Source organism: Passer domesticus, chromosome 14 (genome assembly GCF_036417665.1).
Source record: "Passer domesticus isolate bPasDom1 chromosome 14, bPasDom1.hap1, whole genome shotgun sequence".
Classification (NCBI taxonomy): domain Eukaryota; kingdom Metazoa; phylum Chordata; class Aves; order Passeriformes; family Passeridae; genus Passer; species Passer domesticus.
The window spans coordinates 13,789,223-13,809,994 of NC_087487.1; the positions used below are offsets into that span (position 1 = coordinate 13,789,223).

The 20,772-nt window shown below is 43.2% G+C and overlaps 1 protein-coding gene across 8 annotated transcripts in view; it reads right to left on the reverse strand.

Moving 5' to 3' along the window:
• Window positions 1-19,821, reverse strand: part of AGBL1 (AGBL carboxypeptidase 1) — a 365,053-nt gene extending 345,232 nt beyond the window's left edge. For 6 of the 8 annotated variants that reach the window (XR_010347512.1, XM_064388768.1, XM_064388763.1 and 3 more), the window contains exons 1-2: window positions 19,639-19,821; window positions 424-487 (exon numbers count right to left, since the gene is read on the reverse strand). Coding sequence is in view for 7 of the 8 variants with exons in the window: in XM_064388768.1 (XP_064244838.1) it covers window positions 424-487; window positions 19,639-19,689 (115 nt within the window). In the remaining variant the exon portion in view is untranslated. The remainder of the gene's footprint in view (window positions 1-423; window positions 488-19,638) is intronic. The other 2 variants (XM_064388765.1, XM_064388761.1) reach the window with 1 other exon arrangement.
• Window positions 19,822-20,772: the final 951 nt, after the last annotated feature.

The following is a 20,772-nucleotide window of genomic DNA, read 5'->3' on the forward strand; positions in this document are numbered from 1 at the left end:
AGGCAGAAGTGCATTTTGGGGAGAAGCTGAACTCTCTGCATTAGAGGGTCCCTGGATGCTGAACAGTCAGGTTCCTTTCCTTTCCCTGTCTCACAGTCCTCTCTCCAATGGCACTGGTGAACATTTCCAGTGGTTGACTGCCAGGGATTATGAAATACTTTGCAACCCATGGGCATCTTCAAAACGAAAAAGAAAAAATTGAAACTTTCTCTGAGTCTTTTTTTTCTTTTCTTTAACACATTGAATAATCTCAGTTTTCCAAATACAGGAGTAAGGACTGCTGATCTATAGATAGAATTTACATTTTTTTCACTTTGCAAACACCTGGTCAAGTTTGAATGCAAGTATGAATTCCCAGACTTACTTTAGGACTCCCTTTCTGCCCTAGCCCATAGCCATTGCCCCAAATCTTTGCTTCCTTACCCAAAGACAGCAAGTCAGTGAGGACACTGAGAATGTTCAGGATGACATCCTTGTCACAGGAGCTCTGGAATGGAAACACACCAAATTTACAGATCAGTTCAGAGCAGGACACTTTGTGCTGCACAGGGCTGCAGTGCATCATGCAGTGCAAGGGCACTGAGATCCTTGTTTGGATACTGAGCACTTCTGTGCCATCTGGACAGTGAATATGTGGAAACATATTGATGACACATTTTAAAAGCCTCTAACATATCATACTACACAGTATTTAATACACAGTAGAATTTCTGTGGAAATTACATCTAAATTCTAAATTAAAACTCTCTTTTGTGGTTTGATCTGGATACCCCAAAGTTGAGGAAATTCTGTATCATATATAAATGCTAAATGTGAGGTGGCTTTCCATAACAGCATCTCTTATTACTGGAGTTGAAGAACAATATATTTAAATTATATTAATGCCATCTACATGAAGATTCTCCTGTCTTTGCAGCCACAACCACGTGGAAGCCTTGAATTTGAAAAATTCCTAAGCTTATTTTTAAAGTAATATAATTTAATTTTAAGACCGAGTTACCACCACACTTTTACATGATACTTTTTGCTTTAGAGTCACTTTAAATTTTGTATTAGCGGAAATAAGACATAATGCACTTCAGGAGAAGGAAACACATGATATCTACCATCCATCTGTGTGATACACTAGACCCCTTCTTTAACCCTGCTCCAAACAGATTTGTGATTCAAGAATTAATCACTGGTCTGTATTGCAATCAGAGGGATTTGGGTTAAGACCTGGATGACTTTATTTCTGAACAGATACAACACCATACAAATTTCTAATATAATACAAAACTTGCATTTGAATAGCCTTGGTCCCAAAGGACCATAGGATCACACAAACTATAATGGAATCACTATATTTTCAATTAAATTATGACAATAAGATAATAGCTCACAAATATATGGCTCCTATATTTCTGAATGTTGAAGTGCTTCAGAAACTTAACCTACCTTGTAACTTAATCTAATCTGGTATCCATTCTAGATATATGTGATCATTTTACCAGCCAAATTGATTCAACCATTCTCTGATATATTTAACATTATGTAACTGTATATTTAACACAAGGAATAGACAAGTAACACCTATCAAAAAGTTACTCTAGAAAGAATATTAGGGAAAGTCTAGTTCAGATCTGTAATAATGACTATAAATGCAAATGGACCCCTTTTTCCTAATGGATCCCTGAAAAAATCACAAGGTGCTGAGGATTGTGTATCTAATTAGGGTGCTGCAGCCCATACCTCCTCCTCTGTTACAGCTGGGGAGGGTATGCATTGGGTGAGACCTGGGATGAAGCAGGAAATTCATCAGTCTGCAGTCAGAGCAGGTGACTGCCAGCCTGGAGAAACAGATTTCCACCCCTGTCACAGAAATCCTGCAGGTTGCTTGGGAGTTCCCTGCAACCAAATCTCCTTCTGCATTGGCAAACTGTACATGCCATTTTCTGTATGGAATAACTACATTAATGCCAATGTTCCCTAGCTTCTGTGTCCTAAACCTAGTGTGTGTTCTTGGATTTTTTTTTTCATAATTATTAACAAAAACAGACTCCAAATCTCTGAAAAACAAGGTTTCCCATCATCCTGGTTTTGGTCAATTAGCAGTGCTACCAAACGTTCTCTGCTCAGTATATATTCCAACTCAGCCACAGGGACAAAAGGTGTCAGCAGGGGAATGAGAGAAAAGAGCAAGATGTGATCAGGGAAGGGGAAGGAAGGAAACAAGAAGAGTCAGATGAGGATGAGATTGGAGAATCACTTCTGAAATGGGGACCCAGTGGAGAGGGTCTTGAGCACTGATGGCTTTCTCAAGGCTCAACTTGCTTTTGCTCTTAGCTAAAATCCACAGGCAAAGTGCCTGTCTCATCCCCACATCAGAGCTCACACCCAGACAGAGAGCCTGCTGTTTCTCTTTGTTATTAACAGAGATCTCAGCACCGAACATAAAAGTTCAGCCCTTTTATGATCTATGTTGAAATTGAAAGGCTTGTTGTGTTAAGATTGCTGCTCCTTTCAGAGCCAAGACAAACAGAATACATGGCTTTTGTGAAATCCAGTAACTGGTTTCACCAAGTATTGCCACCCTCACCTGAGAGGAGCCCTAATTTGTGCCACTGGCTCAAGGGACTACACAGCAAGGAAAGTCTGCAGCAGGGTCAGAGCAGTTCTGAGCAGCATTACTCTTGGGTAAAATATATCATTTTAGTCCTATGTTAATCTTCCTAATTCATGTCTTTGTTCATTTAAGCTGGCTCAAGTCTCCCAGACTAAACAAAGAACATTCAGAGCTCTCTTCCCAAGAGTTTCTTGGCATTTTTCAGCATAGGGACTTAATAGTCAGGGGCAGGTTGTCAGGAGTGATGAGTATGCATCAAATTTACTGACTCCAGGAAGACTTACTGTTCTCAACACCTTTTTAAATATCAGGGTTGCCTAAATCAGGCTGTCCTCTGGTTTTGTCTTGCTGCCTCTCAGTATCCCTTTCCTCTGTAGGTGGATGGATTACACATTAAGGTTTCAGTAATGAAGTCTTCATTGATTTATGCTCCTATTACACTGGGTTGTTTATTTTAACTGATTGGATTGTGGGTTCCTAAGCCATTAACACAAATAGTGATGACATAAGATATCCTCTGACTTTCCATGCACTTTATCCAGGGACTCAGGCAAACAAAGAACTTGAGGGAATGTGAAAGATCAACCTTTAAAGTGCAAAAATTAAATCTGGGTGATATTGCCAAATATTTTACCTGAGTGTTTACTCTTGATGTTTTAACACTAAAATTCTATGTTGGTGCCTCATTGTTCCCCTTCCTGCTGCACACCATTGAAGGAGTTGGATGATTCATGTGTTGGCTGAAACAATGGATAAAAGCCCAGTCCCATTACAAATTCTAACATATTTCCCACTAACTGTAGTGGTACCACTGGATAACAGAGACTTCTGCAGGAGAGCACAGCTCCCATTTATAATAGCAAGACAACACAGAAAAAAAAACACCCTAAAGTTGCTATTGTCTTGCTAGATGACAACTTGCCTCTTGAAAAGAAACAACTCAGATTTTGACTAATTAGCTTCGGGTTTTCAAAGTCATCAAAGATATTTGGACATTGAAATCCATTAGAATTGATTGTTTAAATTAATACACATAACAAACTCCTTGTGGGTGAATTGCCAACATACTCATTCATAAAAAATATTCAGTAAATCTTTTTGAACAGTAAGTACAAATGAGAAAACCACAACTTGTGCCTGATCTAAAAAAGATGAATAGAGTAATTTCTTTAATGCAAATTTCTTACCCTGCTCTAGTAAAAATAAACACATTAGTTATTTTTATTGAAAGAGATGTTTGATGGTTTAAGAACAAACCATAACCAAAGAAACGAGAAAAGTAAAATTCCTCTTGCTAAGTATATTCCATTCCTGCCAGCACTTACAAATGCTGTTAGATACAGCATCTACATGTGCACAGACTAATGAAGATGCATTTGTTGTGTATGGGTGGAATAAGAGCAAAGTTCCCAGAAGCTTAAATTAGATTATAAAATCACTGACCTCCTGCAGGATTTCACTTAAAGGACTTAGAGCCAAATTGTTACCTATTAACAACAGCCTGTAGTTGCTTTTCACAGCTTGTGGCTGGACAAAGGCTAAAGTAGCAAAAACATCACTTTAAATATCAAGTATGGCTGTACTTTTTGGTCAGAGCCCCTCATCTTTCTTAGCCTTATTCCAGCAAAGCATCCTGTCTTCCTCACCCAACCAGGAGTATCACAGGGCTGAGCTCAGATGCATTTAATCAGCTCCTGGCTGAGAGCTCCTCTCTGAGATTTTTCTGAGAATTAATCCCTGAAACACTGGGGTTAGCTTGGCAGAAGCTCCTCAGAGATAAACAGCAGAAGGATGGAGAAAGCCAGGAATAAAAAAATACCCCAGCACATCGTCATTGATAGGTTACAGGCAGCAAGTGATTAATTGGTGACATTGGGCTTGGAGGACAACAGCTCGATCCCAACACTTCTGACTGGCAGCTCAGGTTATTTCACTGACCCACAGTCGGGCAGGGAACAGCTCCTGTCTCCTTGTTCTGCTCCTGGGAACATGCCAAGACCAGCTGTTATTTACTCAAGACAAGATTATAAAATCACCACTAAGCCACAGTACCAGGTAACCTCAGGGAGGTCTCTGGGGATGTTTTCCACAAGACTCAGAAACCCAGCAGAGGTGGGATTTTTTGTGTCCCACCTGCAGGGTAGCAGCCATCAGTGCCATTCCCCTTCCAGCACTGCCTTCAAACAAAAACTTCCCATAATCTCAGTCTTTTGGGATTTTTGTCTTTTGCCCAAAGGCAGGTATTTCCCTGAGTGAGACACACAACCAACTGAGAGGGTTTGTTGGGAGTCTAAGCATTAATGCTGAAAAAAGAAATCAAACAGCATTCATTTGTGCGGTGCGAGATTTAATAATAAATATTTTATTTGGGGGAAGAAATACAAAGCAGTTATTCCAATCACAAAAATAATGAATGCAAAATGAAAGAAGTCGCTCTTGCAAGACAATGCATAACATGGTTCCTACCAATACGTCTTTTAAATTAACTGTTGAATTGTCTCACAAAGCTGTGTGACTGCCAAGGAAAAATCTCCCAAACAAACAACAAAACAAAATGGTCTAATTTTAAAGAAAAGGTACTGATTCACTGGGCTAAAAAACTTCCAGACCTGTTTGTTTGGGTCTTTTTTAGTGAGACTAAGGAATAGGATATCCAGTTCCATGGTTTGTTTGTTTATTTGTTTGTTTGTGTGTTTGTTTTAAAATAGCCTGTTTCTAAATACGGAAGCAGGGTTTGACCTGTCCAAAATATATCCTCCTCTCTTCTCTTTCCCTTAATAAATTTGCTCACACAAATAGCAGTCAGCAGCCCAACTGCCTGTGTAATGAGACTTACATCTGCAAGTCAGATTTCTCACTCTCTGCGCTTGAAGCTTATTGAAGAGAAATTCTGGTGCAAAATTAATACTGGCTAAAATCAAGAGCAGGTTAGAGGCTGAGCAGCATTAGTCCTCACTGTCTCCTGAGACCTCTACAAAATATCGTGTTGTAATTACTCTCTTAATGCTTAAATCAGAGTCCTCTGCCAGATAGGTAGAGGTGCCTAGCAGCCCAAACTGCTGGGCACAGCCACTCACCACTGGCATTATGGATTTGCCAGCTGGATATCTCCTTCCCACAGCTGACTATCCAGCCTTACAATAACTGTGAAGCCAGGTTTGGTGCCTTATGTTCTGTGCTTTGTCAGAGTAAATTGCTTTTTCTAATTTAAGAGGAGCTAAAAATTCACACTTAACTAAGAGAGCAAAATACCCTGGAGAGTTTCTTGTCTGAATGCTCCCATCCTCAGCCTCAATATTCAGCCAGCAAAGCGTGATTTCTTCTTGTTGGAAGGTCTACAGTATTTATTACATGGAGGTTTAAAAATCATTATTTCTGAGGGGGGAAAAAGGTGTTCAGAGACCTCTGAAATATCAGTAGGCAACCACAGAGTAAGGGAGGATTCCAATTAAAGTGATCATAGCCTGAATTTTGGCATAAGTGGAGCACCTTCTTAACAATACTACTATTATCCACTTTATAAGGATCCTAAGAAATTATGGCCAAGCTGCTCCTGCTCCCAAAATAACCATCCAAACATCCTCAGCATCACCACAGGAGTCACCATCCTCTGTGGTAAAGAGTATGTGCGTTTCTTTGCCCAAATCTGCATTTCCTCTCCTGAGTAGTCAGATAGGCCTGAGCAGAGGAGACATGGAAGGAGAAGGGGCTATTTAAAGCCTCAGAGAGGAGGACCTTGCTGCTCTGGGAGTGTCCTAAGTGACCTCTTTAATCCTGGGAGAAAGGCGTCCGCAGCTGTGGGGGATCACGTAGCCCTCAAACTGTACCCGGGGCAGCCAAGGGGCCCCCAGGGACAGGACACGTGGCCAGGCAACCTCTTGCTCCTGCTCCCAAGCCTTGGAGACAAGTCCCTCTCGCTGGCCCTGGCCACCCCTGTGAGGCATGGCAAGCAGCCCACTGAGCCAAGCGACAGACATTTCTTTTCCTACTGATGCTTCACACCACAGCAAGCCCAAAGCAGAAATTATGGGGTTTAGATCAGAAAATATAGCAGACTTATTAAAAATGTTCCTCCCTCTGGCCTGCTGCAATCAGGTGTGTGGCTTTTTTCATGGTTTGCAATGACCTGAAGGTCTCTCTTTTTCTCTCCATTGTTTGCACTTGGGTGTGATAACCTGCAGCATCTTTTTCAGTAACACATCAGACCATGGCTGGGTGCTATGATTCCAAACTTCACAGTGAGTGGCAGCTCATCCAGGTGAGCAGGAGTAGTGCCTCAAAGCAAACTTCTAACATGCAAATTGACAGGGCTTTGCTCCTATTCACTCAGCTCCAGGACTTCTTCTCAATGGATACAGGCTACACTGCAGGACTGAACTGCTTCTAGGCAGGGATAGGAAAATTCCAAGCTTACATCCTAATGTCTTCAAAACACTGAAGGTGTTGAGATGAAGCAGCTTGGCTTAAGCTGATGTCTAGCAAAATAACTTGGTGAATAACATGGTGAAAATCGTCTGTGCCAAAGAATCTTAAAAAATGTAACGCAATAAATTGCACTAACACCTTGCATCAGAGGATCACAGACTTCTACATAAATATTAGCTAACACCTGCCCAATAGCATCCCTCATCAAGATCAGATTATTTCTTATTTTCCTGGTGGGAAATATCACCCTGTGGTGAGAAATTTGCTTAGTCAATGCCTAAGAAGATAGCTGGCAGAGCCAGGAGTGCTATTACAACAAAATGAAGCAGAAACACTGTGTGCACAGAAGTACTCTCGCCCTCAATCACACACTTACTTCCATCTCTTTGTGAGGAGTTAAAAATTTCCCCTCCTGAGATCAGTCTTCTCCTCCCAACTTCCCAGAAGTGTACCAGAAAAATCTATGCCCTGCAAGGAATACTGATGCCAGACTGGGAGAAGAAATACTTACTCCCCACCAGTGGGTCCCAGAGCTATTTGGAAAGAGATTCATCCTCGTGCCAAGGGATAAGGAGGATACCACATTTAATAAATCCATACAGGAATTAGGAAGCACATAGACCATGCCCTGATCTTTTTCCAAAGGATGTTTTACCTGCTGTGTCCAAAAGACTCAAAGGTGTTTCCCCTAACTTCAGAGCAAGGTTGTTCATCTCAGTGCCACGTTATTAATGTGTCACTTCAATAAAATATATTCACACCCAGATATCTGCAGGAATTATGCCTTGACAGAGTGAAATATCTTGGATACTCTTGGCAAAGTAAACTGCTTTTTTCCTCTCTTTCTTTTTCCACGCCAAAGTTCTCTCAGTATTCTCAAAGAAAAGCTTGTCCTTGTGCAGAAGTTCCTCCTGATACAAAGTTCCTTTGTGTCACTTGTTCCTCTCACTAATGCTCCTCTAATAGAGCAATTACTTTATTATGCAGAAACGGTGGTAAAACATTATTATATAACCCTCAACTGCTTCTGTCAAATTGGAACTGTTAAAAGAATGAGGAAACTTTGAGATAAATCAAAACACGTGACACTCTGCAAAAGGCTTTTAGACTTTCTTTTGAATATTTCTAATGTTCTTTCTGTAATTTCTACTGCAGATAAATTCTCCCAGGTTTTATCTCTTATTTCACAATAAGTTACCTATGACACCTAAAGATTTTGACTGGATTTAATGTTATATTATTCTCCTTTTTGCTCTTTTTAATCTATTTTTATTTTAATGCCAAGATTATCCTAGCATATGCCTTTCACACTCTCTTATTAAGTTTCTGTAAGGTATTAACCATTCTTGTACAATAAATTCTATATGCATGCCAGCACCTACTGTTTATTGCTGTTTCTTGGATTTATTCCTATATTCTATATTACTTTTGCTGTTGCTGAACTAATTTAAAATATTAATGTTTCATTCAAATGCCACTCTGTTACAGATATTTAACACAACTGCCACCCAAACTTTATAGAGAGCGATCTGTTTCCTCCATTCAGTTTTGGTTTTATTTTCCCCACCAACAATGAAAAAGCAGCATGAAACATGTTTCTCTCTTTCTTTTTTGTGAGATTTGATGGGTGTCAGTCCAGAGAACACTTTGTCTTTCAAAGATGAAGCACATTTGTGAGTTGACAAACTTTTTACAAGTAATGGCATTTCTCAAAGTACAAATGAGTCTGGAGAATCTTGGAAAATTTCCAGATGTACTCGCTTTTTAATGAAACCACAGATTTTTGACTGCTATAGCAAATGTGAGTATGTGCATGTGGAAATAAATATCCATAATGAAGGTGCTGCTCTCCTTGCCTTCTCTGGGATCTTCCTGCTTGGACCACATATAACAAAGCCCAAGAATCCCTGGGTCTCATTTCAGTCTGCCCTAATACTTGCCTGTGTTCAGTCCAGGCTTTTCTCTGTATTACTGTGCAAACAATCACACTTTTTTCATATTACTCTGACACAGGCTGAAGATGAGGATCACTATAAGGTACACTCTGGTTTAGAAAAACACCAGTCCTTTCTGTTGCCAAGACAAGTGTCCTTATGTGTCAATCTACCCCACTTCCAAAAGCACCTTCTGGAACAGCCATGCAAATGCTTTTAATCAATCACATTTAATAACAATGATTGAGGTATAGGCAGCAGAGACAAGCCACTAATAACTATTGTTAGTCACAGCTTATTTTCTTCAGAGATGGAACCTGAAAGTGAAAATGATGAACCTATTTTTGCCATCCGGTCTAAGTGAAAAATCAAACAACAAACGAAACTCGGCATCCATAATGAATAGCAAACTGTGCTTTGAAATTCTAATGATTTAAAGCAATATTACCAGTAATATAACGCAGAACTTCAGTTTAACTGCATTGCTGAGACCCATCCGTCTAGATTTAAACAGCCATCTCTCAACAGCAAAGCCCTCAGTTCTCTGAAAAGGTTGCCAAGATTTTAAGAGGCATGATAGGGGTATGTCATTTTCCATCCAGAAGGTAACAAAGATTTTTATCTCCTTTATCTTCAGTCTACGCCCCCTGCAAGACACCCAACAGCAGCAAGCTGATGCCACCATGCCAAAAACAGGCATGTTTGGGGCTTTATCCCACCCTTGTTACTTCATCCAGTAGCTCAGAAGCACCTGCAAACTAAGTCAAGTTAAAAGGTATTTTGGCTTGACTTGGTCAGTCAAGCTAAAAGGCATTTTATTAGCTCCATGAATGAGCCTGTGTCCGTGTTTCTGCTCCAGGAAAAGGGACAGGAGTTATATTTAAAAATTCCCAGTTCTACACATTCTGCTAGGATCCCCTGTGGAGTTCACCCAACCAAACCCCTTGGGCTGTCTCTTCTGAGACTCTCTCACATGGGAATGGGCTGAACATGCCATGGCACAGTGGGCTGATCTCTCAGAGAATGGTGAATATTCTTCAGTGAATACCCAGCAGGAGATTTGATCTATGTCAGAATCTACCTCTGATACCTGCATCCACTGCCAGCAGGGAGAGAACACCAAAAAGTTGTTGTTGTGTCCTGTTTTGTTTAAGCATGTTCCCAAGAAGCCCTGTTGGTGTAATAGTGCTCACAGCCTTTGTAGGACATGGCAGGGGACTCTCAGCTAGGGAGATTTCCAACTGTTTGATCACCCAGCCATGCAGACCTTTTAGAAAAACCCTCCAGAGTTTTCAGTCAGTGAGGTACAGCTGCTGCTGAGAGAGCTTTTGAACCAAGCTGTTAATAATCATGGTTTTCATCTCAAAGAGAAGTTGTTTTAATGCATCTCTGGATCCAGCTGTCCCCTTGAAGTCCCTGTGCATCATGGGGAGATCAAATGACCTTAGCCATATGGGAAGAGAAACTGTCAAAGAAAACAGAGCCAGGCACACATTCTCTTTCTCCTTTGTCACCTCCAGCTCTGTCCCCCACTTGCAGAACTTCAACATGGAGCCAGAGGCTGTTCAAATTGCAGAAGACTGTCCCAAAGAGAAGGTCAGTAATGCTGCTTTCCCCTAGCCTCTCCAGAAACTCTTTCCATATGGATGGTGCTGGTTTATTCCTGGAAGAATTGAGGGTTGAAAGAGGCAGTTCAGTTTGTTCCTCTGACTTCATCAGATCAGCATTTTAATCATAGGGAAAGGTCAGGTGGTCCATTCTCCCTCCTCCCCTCCTTTGAAGTGAGACAGGTGGGCATTCACCATGCCAAGTAAACTGTTTATGGGAGGATATTTCTCTCCCTGTCAGTCTTCTGCATGCCAGGTTAACCCTGAATGAAATGGAGGGCCAGCTTTATCTTCACTGTAGATTTGCTGCTTTGGCCTTTCATCAGGAATCCCATAAAAACCACAGAAGATGGCAGAGGACGACAGGCACTGCACTGATTTCACCCAGGCTGCATGAGTGTCATCAGCTCAGGCTGTGAGTTGTTCCACCCTTTGATTTGGGAAACAATGTGAGCTAGGATTCCCTTTGCCCTAACTTGATAGATGAACCTTATCTCCATCCACTGTCCAAATGAAGACAGCAGAAGGCTTTGAATGAGTTTGATGGGGTTTGTAACAGTTCTGAAATAAAGCCCAGCACTCCTGCTTGATCCATCAATACAGCATCATTGCCTCCTTTGAAAGGAAAAGAATAGGTACCAGAGAGTGCACTGAGCTGATGGACCATGGAGAGAAGAGTCTGTCTCAGTTTACTACAGGGATCAAATTCCCATTAAACCCAGTGGGAAAGCCTTTGCCTGTAAATTACACCAAAAATTAATGTGCATAAAAGGCTCCTCAGAAGTTGATTGCAGTAAAACACAATGCTGTGGTGTTTCCGTGTCAGAAAAAAAACCCCATATGTTTTGGTTTCAAACCATCCCTTGTTGAAAGGCAGGGGGAAAAAAAGCCAAGATTTCTTTGGTAGAGTAGTGATTTCTCCCGCAGGAATTCTGTGTCAGAATTACTCAATTTTCTAATAAGAATCATCATGAAAGCTTTGCAGTTCTCATTAAATCCACCTCAACCTACACTACCTTTTGAAAATAAGGCTGTGTTCTTCCACTAGAAGAGACCATGAGAAGAAAAACCCATCCTTGTTCTCTAAACCCCCAAAGGAAAAGAGATTCAGCTTTGCCTGTGTAATTTCTTATCAAGCAAATGTTATTCTATTAATCAATAATTGGTCTAAAACACTAATTCTCTTTTTTGTAGCTTAGTAGTGCCTGCAGGCAGAAGAATCTCTACTCTGTTATCTTTGCCCTCTCTAGAAGAGAACTTAAGAAATCAATGATGAATTCTTGATTTCTGAGACCTTGATTTCTGTATGATGTGTTTGGTCCCTACTCAGTAAAACAAAAGTCATAACAGCACACAGATCAAAAGGAAATACTAAGTCATGGATATGAATGAGCTCTGTCTCCTTCTGTTTCTGGAGGAGAATGACCAAGTTTCCCTTATTTTAAGAGATGATCTTCATCGCATTAGACTTTCCTTCCCAAAACTGTGCTAAGATAAATTGTTTTGCCTGTATAAAAAGGAAAAAATTATCCAGTTCTTGGAGATTTGAATCTCCACCCAAAGAATCCACCTAGATATTTAGGTCAATTTCTCATAAAATGGAACAATCAGGGGAATAAACTCAAATTTTTAACAGGACAAAATGTCTTATTTGAAATAATTTGATTGATTTAGATTCGTGTTCTTGTTTCTTAGCCATCCTAAGCTGTATTTTCTGAAACAAACTGTCTCTTCTGAAGCAGCAGCACGTTAATGCTCTCTATGGCACACAAAGCTTGCAGGACTGCAGGCACCAGTGTCAGCTGGGCTGGACAGTGCATTTATTCAGGACCTACCACACTCCTTACCCCCAACACTCCCTCCTCACCTCCTGCAGCAAACCTGGCTTTGTCCAGGGCAGAAGGGAAGATGGCTGCTGAGCTACTGCTCCTGGTCTCCTTGGAGAAGGTTGTTACTCCCTCTCACAGAATGTCTCACCAGCTCCCAGGAGCATTCTGACCTCCCAGCTCCCTGGGGACTGAAATCAGCTTGCTTTGCCCGGGAATCACAGCTCCCATCCTTCCCTGCGGAGATTCCCGGCGCGCAGAGCGGCTCTGCCGTGGATCAGCGCCTCTGTCCTCGGGCCCATCGGGTCCTGTGGGCAAACAGGTGCAAATAGACTGTCTGTGAGACAAGTGATTATTAAAAGAACAGGGGAGGGCAGGAGGGAATTATTTTCTGTCCTGGTCTGGTGAGAACAGCACATTCAGGAGACTGGAGTCAGGCAGAGCCCAGTGGCACGTGTGGGCACGTGGGATGTGTGTGGATTTGGGATCTCAGAGCCTGAGGGTCCCAGGTGTGCACCCACCAGTCTGACAGACAGGAAAGGGACACCTGTGCCCAGCATCACAGCCAGCTCATGAGCAGCTGCCAGCACACAGTGCCTTATTCTGCATTCCCACTGACTGCTCCTGGAGCCCTGAGGAAGGAGGGGCTTTCACCTGCACTTCCAGAGGCTTAAATCCCCCCAGATTTTGCTGCAAGAGTAATGATGGCACCAGTTGTGCTATCTACCCTGGCACAAACAGGAGTGATCACCCAGAGGTAGCGTGTCCATGATAATAACAACTCCAGGAGCAATTTCCAACCCTGCTATCCCAGACCAAGCAACACAAAAATCCCTCCCCATCTCTTAAATTCCCAGTGTGTGTATGAAATTATTTTCTCTCTGTTAACACACATCAGTGAGATCTCTGTTGGTGCCAGTAGACACTGCTGGAGCCAACCATTATCAGCCCATATGTTTTTCAATACAAGCAACTTTTTGTGTCTGCTTTGCTGAACATAATATAATAAACTTTAATTCAAAATGCCCATGAACACATTTTCTACTAGAGACATTTTTTTCCTATTATAGATAAAACCAAGAGGACTGGACCAATGCACCGAACAGAAAAATGTGTCTAAGCCATCACAACAAATGCAGCATAATATACTGAAAATAAGATTAAGCTACACAAAGGAACACTAGCAAGACCTATTCAGGCAAACACCTCTCTGTATGAAAACATTTCTTCTTCTATTTCAAAGAGGGAAATTATTGAAACCTGAGAAAAAGAGAGGGTGGAAATTTTCCATTGTCATAAAAATATTGATGTAATGTATAAACACATCTGTAGGCATACAAAACAGCTAGGGAGGCTAGATAACTACCAATAATTATCCTCAACTTAGAGATAGATAAACAGATGTTTTTTAAATATATTTGCATAGTGTACGTGAAAGATAAGTAGTTTTTAAAAAATCCATATACCTTCTTCCATAATATGGTTTATTCTATTAATTTGTTTCTGTCTATAATGCAGTACCAAAGTACACAATATTGAGTTGCATGACATAGCATAATGCACCATTATATTACATCCAAATAGTCTAAGTTAAACAGCTTGGCCATAAGCATAAAGTCAGCCCCTCAATGGCTGAAAAGCACCAGTTTTAAAGCATTCCTGATATTTCATTTGGTCCCCTGGAGTAACTGCATTTTTTAATTTCCACATGACAACTTGTTTTATTTCACAAAACTTCTGCTTCAGGATGAGCAGTGCCTGTTGCCTGGAAAATCACTCCATGCAGCATTTTGTCCTCATCATTTACCATGTGGTTCCGTGCATTATTTATTGTGCAGGATCCAAGCCCTGCATGAAAACAAATTATTAATTTGCTTCTCTCTTTTTTCTTTTTTTAACTGTGTTGTTACCAGAACTTCAGTTTATTGGGTTTTTTTTCTCCAATGCTCGTTACCTAGTTTTTCAACCACTGATGTGAGGCATGGTGGGATTATTTTCCATGTTACACATTATTAACTCAGAAGCAGAGGTTTATAAACCATTTTTCCCAGCTGGCACCCAACTGACCCAGCAACATGGCCATCCTGTCACATTTTTATCGCTTCAGGAAGGGGAAAGGGCTCTCAAAAACACAGCCTCAAAGCACAAACCATCCTAGACAAGGATGAAGGACAGCAGAAGATGATCAGAACTGCACTTTCCTGGTCTGACACAGAAAGTTCTGCTGAGCTCAGATTGTGACACTGTTGTGCTCAGCTCAGCCACCACTGCTGCTGTTCCAATCGCTTTCTGGGTACATTTTGCACCCCAAGGTCCTCAATGCTCATGAATTCAGCCACAGAAAATTCTGGATAGCCCATCTGGAGGCATTTGCAGAGGAGCTGGCAGTGTGCTCAGAGAAACAGCTGTGGCCAGCCCAGGGACAGAGAGCAATTCTGATCCCAGCTCAGTCAGTGGAAGGATTTCAGCAGAGTCCAAGAGCTGTCACAGCTTCCTCTGAAGGCTTTTAGTACTCTGTGCTGGCTCACAAGAGCAAAAAACCTCAATGTTTCTTCTGTGGCCTGGCAGGAATTTGGGATTAATGTATGGATGTTAGCCTCCTTTCTTTGTTGCTTAGCAGTGCCCCATGGTGGCGAGCCAAGGGTTGTAGGGAAAAGCTCTGGGTTACCTTCAGGTTCTCCTTGGATAGGGAGGAGTTGGCAGTGGAGGTGGGAAGGAAAAGTAGCCATCCTGAAAGCTGAGGTCAGAACCTGCACTATCTCTATAGGATTGTTTATGGAGGATTATGCCTTTTCTTCCATGGTTAAATCCAAAACCAGGCTCATGCAGCCCGAGTGGCATTGGCAGTAGAGACATGACAGGATTGCACCCACTATTTCTCCTTGAACCCTACAAGCCAAGTGTTTCCCTGTCCTAACTGCACTTCTTCTGCTGTTCCAAAGCTAAAACAGTTTTTATAAGGAATAGCAGAAATAAGTCCACTGCTGCTCACTTTAAGTACAACAATCACAGTAAAACTCAGTTAATGAACCACATAAAAATGGCCATCTGGTTTTGAGTTGATTTTTGTTCCCTCTAAGGCTATTTCTCTAAACCCAGCCTGCCAGGCTGCCTCCCAAAAACACCGAACCAAACTTTGAGCTCCTCCATCCCCAAATGAGTGGCCATTCTGCTACCTGAGCAGTTCCTGGAATTTTTTGCATCTATTTCTCTCAAAGCCAGGAATCTCAGCAGTTTTGCTGACAGAGTAAGTGCAAGGATGCAGAGCAGACAAAAGCATTTTGCAAAATGCATTTCTGTTCATTGGCAGTGGAGCAGCACAGATACCTTCCCACTTGTCCTTAGGATAACAATAGCTCTGCCTTGTCAGCCAGCCAGCACGACAGCTCGGAAGGGGCAGCACAACGAGCTGAGAGCTCCAAGTTAGCAAACAGCAGATCCTGTGTCTGTTCTGCTGGACACTGCGGCCATTCACAGATAAATCCCTCTGCAAAAACATCCACCACTGATACATAAGATTTGCATCTTTTCCCTGTCAAACCGTAGCATTTGGGAACCTGTGAAGTCCAACAGAGCAAGACAGAGTTTGAGCCAAAGATCTGCCAACGGCCCCAGGGGCTGCCAGCTTTGCAGAATATGTGAACGGGGACTGTGGCTTTGGAAAACATGTGAAAACTACACTGAGAGCCAAGAGGAAATCTGGGACTCCTCAGGCAACACGATGTATCCTGCCATGGAATAAGATGTTCTCGGGGCTAACCAAGGCATGGGCACTGAGGAGGAGAGCAGGGAGAAGGAAAGGGAAAAATAAAAATGTTTCTTATTTGTCTAAATGATCAGAGAGTGGGGTGAGATGAAGGCCAGGGCAACGAGGAGGAGGAACTAAAATACTCTACAGTCTCAAGGGATTCACTAGTCTGGGTCACAAGGCAAGATGTTGGTTCCAGTTTTCTATTGCTCTTTTTAGCAAGTACCAGCTGTGTTTAACTAACATCCAGATACCTCCTCCTAGCATTAAAATAACCAAGAGATCTAGTCCCAAATCACTTGGGATTTTGCATTGAGGAGGCTGCCTGTAAGATGGCATGTCAGGCTGTTTTGCCTGGTCAAAAGCCATACATGCAGAGGGTGTTTACTTCTGCCACGCCGCGGCCAGGGGCCAGGGTGAGAGTGGCAACCAGCCCAGCCTTGATTGAGGAACTGCATTGTCTGGGTATGAAAGACAGAGTGGGGCTGGTTCAGGGCTGAGGAGCTCGATGTCATGCAGTGAGAGGTGGGAACAGAAAAGGTAACATTATCCAGGCCAGAGGGACGGGAGGTGATAACTGCAGGATCACACTGGAGAGGGAGAGTCAAGAAGAGGGAGCAAGGAAGGTACCAGGGTTAGAAAGAAAATGAGAAATGACATTAAAATCCTCAGAGCTTGGCTCTGCCATGCTGACACAAAACCTGTGAGACGGGGAGAGGGTTTTCTTAAATCTGAATTTCACATTTTTAAAGCCGCACATTGTAAGCAGTGAAGCACTTTTTACCTAGAGATCTGAAATGTCACGTCTTCCCTGCAGTGACATTTTGGTGACAAAATGCAGCTGCACTTTGAAAGGAGTTTTTGCTATTCACCTTGTCACTTTGCAGAACATCCACAGCACGTTGCACTTCCAGGGGTTTGAGCTGTCTTTGGAGGATCACGCTCCTTCACAGCACTGGGAATAGTTTTGAAGAACTAAAAAATGTGTTTCTTTCCGTGACTGCTCAGTTACAAAGTGCACTGTGTTCTGGATTTGTTCTGCTTGATACTACCCTTACCAAAGCCAGGCATTGAGTCTAGGAGTGAAAGTGTCTATGCCAGGAAGAGATGTGGGGAATGCCTCCCTCAGCAGAAGGTGACAGACCCTGTTTCAAGGCTGGACATTCCTCCAGCTGGGAATAAAAATCTGTACCTGTGCTTGGAAGGGAGGTAGAAATTTAGTCCTGTGTGAGTGACTGATGGAGAAAGGATGATTTTATTCTGAGTTTATAAAGACTGGCTGAATGTTCCCTCATTCTTCACCTGAAAGCTTTCTGCATTCAAAGCAATATTACGTGCTAACAGAAATGGATAATACCCAGTAATACCCTGCAGAATAGCCTGTTGTAAGCAGCAGATATGTTCTTCATGCCCAATAAAAGAATATGAACCAGCACTGACAGTCCAGCAGGTCACAAAAACAAAACAACCATGTTTTGGACAGCTGTTGCAGAAAATAACAAAGTGTGGAGAGATCTTATCAGCAAAGGCAAACATCAACCAAAGTTATTATTTCCCAGGCCAATACTTTCCAACTGTGTCAAGTAAAGGTCTTTTTTATCACCTGATTTTTTAGCAGAGATAGGTAATGATATTACAAAGTTATGCTGGTAATTTTTCTGCTGAAGGCAGAGGAAAGAGGTGAATCAGAGCAAGTAATTGTCATCAACCCCTTACTTTCTGCCCTTTGGCACTCAAGCCTCCATATCAAATTGCAGATATAACAAAAAAGATTTTTGATGTTCTTCAAGTGAATATAGAATTTTTGGGAATAAGGGTCTTGTGCCAAGGTGAGATTTTGTGGCACTGGGGCTGAATGCTGTGCTGCCTTGTGGTATTACCAATACCATGCCTGCAGTGCTCCTAACTATTTCTAGTCTAGACCTCCATACAGCTTTGTCGATTAACTGCATTTGTGATTTTAAACTATAGGTTCCAATTTAGGTCTGGGTCTTGTCCAATTCTTTTTCCAGATTATGCAAAGAGCATCAGGACTGTTATGTTAGAGAGCAGAAGAAAATCAGATGTGCACTCAGCTCTCAATTGTCTAAAGAAAGAGGGAGAGGACTATAGCCTGGATACAGCACAAACATGATCTACTACAAAATATGAATAAAATAAGCTGTAACAACATAGGGCAAACAAGTTACACTGCCAAAACATAAAAGGACAGTGGGATCATTTTCTTCAGCATGCCAGTTTACCTGCAGAACTCACTGACACTAGGGGCTACAGAGGGCAAACCAGTGTTTGAAATGAGAAGTAAAAGTTGTTGACAGTTACATAAGCTTGGATAAATACATCAGGGTTGATCAGCCCCCACAACTATAGTTTCAATGCCAATTGCTATCATCAGGTTTTATAACCTCCTCTGCATGCTTGTGGCTGGTCACAGAGACCTCATGAGACACAGGGCTGGACACATGAATCCTTGGGCTGACCCAGGTGGGTCAGTCTTTTTTGCACACCCTTTCCTTCATTTTCTGAGTCTGCAGTGTGTGAGGTTTTGATGGCACAGGTAGCAGTCAGAGGATGCTGCTGCTGCCTCAGACATGAAAGTCCTGTCCCCACAGGGCTCTGGGCCATGCCAGCACAGCTGCACACGAGGACTCAGGGCACCTGAGGAGTGCACACAAGTGGCATTTCACCGTGACTGTCTAAAAGCTGCTTTATATGCAAGTAACTTGTCTAGTCAAAGCAGTTCCCACCCATCCCTCATGACAAAACGAGGATTATAAAAGCACAGGTTCCCTCCCAAAACACACTCCCTATTTCACAGGGTAGCTCATGCCACAACCTGGGCATCTTCTCCTGCAGAAGGAACACATCCTTGCAGTGGGAAAAGAGAGCCAGAGATGCCTCTCCTTCATGCCATGGCCAAGCTTGTCTATGAAGTATGATCCTGGCCTGGGACACTTCCCTCTGATCCACAGGACCTGTCACGGAGCACACCCAACACCAGCACCTCACCAGTCTCAAGAGTTTTTGTCACTTCCCTGGAGTGCTTGAGGGTCCTGGGCAGACAATTTGACAGGGAGGAACTTGCTCCTCACAGGCAGATCTGTTCGCTGGTGCCCCTCAGCCCTCGGACACGCTGAGCTCAGACTGACAGCGCTGTCAGGTCCCATTCATTTCACAGCAGCCCATGCCTCACACCTCCCCGCTGCCCTGCTGAACACAGCAAGAGCTCAGCAGTGCAGCCTCTGCCCTCAGCCGGGCCCTGAGATTGATGCATAGCAGTAATTTCCAGCACTCATCGCTGAGCAGTGAAACTTCAATTCATAAAGGCTTTTCAGGGTGGGAGGCGCAGGTCAGGGCTCCTGCACGCTGATGCTTTGAGAGCCAAGCCAGCCAGGAGCTCGTACCAACAGCCTCAGCCCGACAGGTCACTGATGGGGAATTAAAGAGGAAAACAAGCCCAAGCACCTCTCTTGTTAGTTCAAGCTGTTCTTACCTGGAGGGTGGAGAGAAGGACTTGCAAGCCACTGGCTTCTTGTTCTGCCATGCTGCTCCCCACTCACACTCCCTCCTTGTAGCAGCAGACACAAAGCAGCTCGAAAGCCAAGCTGCCAACTTGCCTTGCTGCTGCCCCTGCGTCGTTTAAGAAATGAAGAACTAAACACAGATCCCCAGACACACGCACACTGCTACCACCAATAATCACAGCAATGCAACTCTAGACCTCAGCAGGAGAGATAAATGTACCCCCTCCCTCCCAGCTCTCCCACTGTGACGAGAAGATTAATTCCTATATAAAGAATCCCGGGGATTAAGGAAAGTGCCCAGGAAAGGTCTGGGTGCTTGATGTGTGGTAGGGGGAGTGTGGGGAGGGTGGCAATAGCAACAAGAAAGCAGAAGAGCTACAAACCTCAAAGAAAGCCAGGGAGAAGGGAGGGAGCAGCGCTGGCTGCCTGACAGGCATTCCCAGCTGACCTGCTGATCCGTTCCAGACCCTGCGTGGACTCGTCTCCGTTTGACTCCGTTCCAGTGAAACCGGAGACTTGGAGAAGGCAAAGCGAGCGGGAGAGATGCCCTCGGTCTTAACGAGCGCTGACAACGAACGGAAGATACACCCGGCATGAGGGACAGGTGGAGCAAGGCTCGGCAGGGCTTTTGGCTTCCAAGCCCGATGATTGTCCCAAGTGGCAGCTGCTGTGGCCACAGGCAGTGCCCTGCGGGGCTGGGAGTGACCGCAGAGGGGCAGGGACTGACCGCAGAGGGGAATCTTTCCACAGGTGGTGGAAAGCCACACTTCAAGGTGTGGCTTGGGGGAGAGTTTGCTCCAAGGGCCCCCACGGTGATCCACACGTACCTATAGCTGCCCATAAGCCCAGCAGCTCAGAGCCTGGTCCCCTGCCTGGTGCACAAGACACGCTGTAGTACAGTTGTAGTTGTAGCTTGAATTCCTAGGAGGGCACGGAGTCCACTTTTAGCTTCAGCCCAGCGATATCAAAGGGCTTGGTAAACAAGAAGGAGCAGATAAAGAAGTTGAGTAGAGGGTTAGATGAGGATTTCCCAGCAAAATATTTTCAATGTGAAAAGGTCAATTAGTCCCACAGCAGGTATTTTTTCAGCTTTCTCAACACCA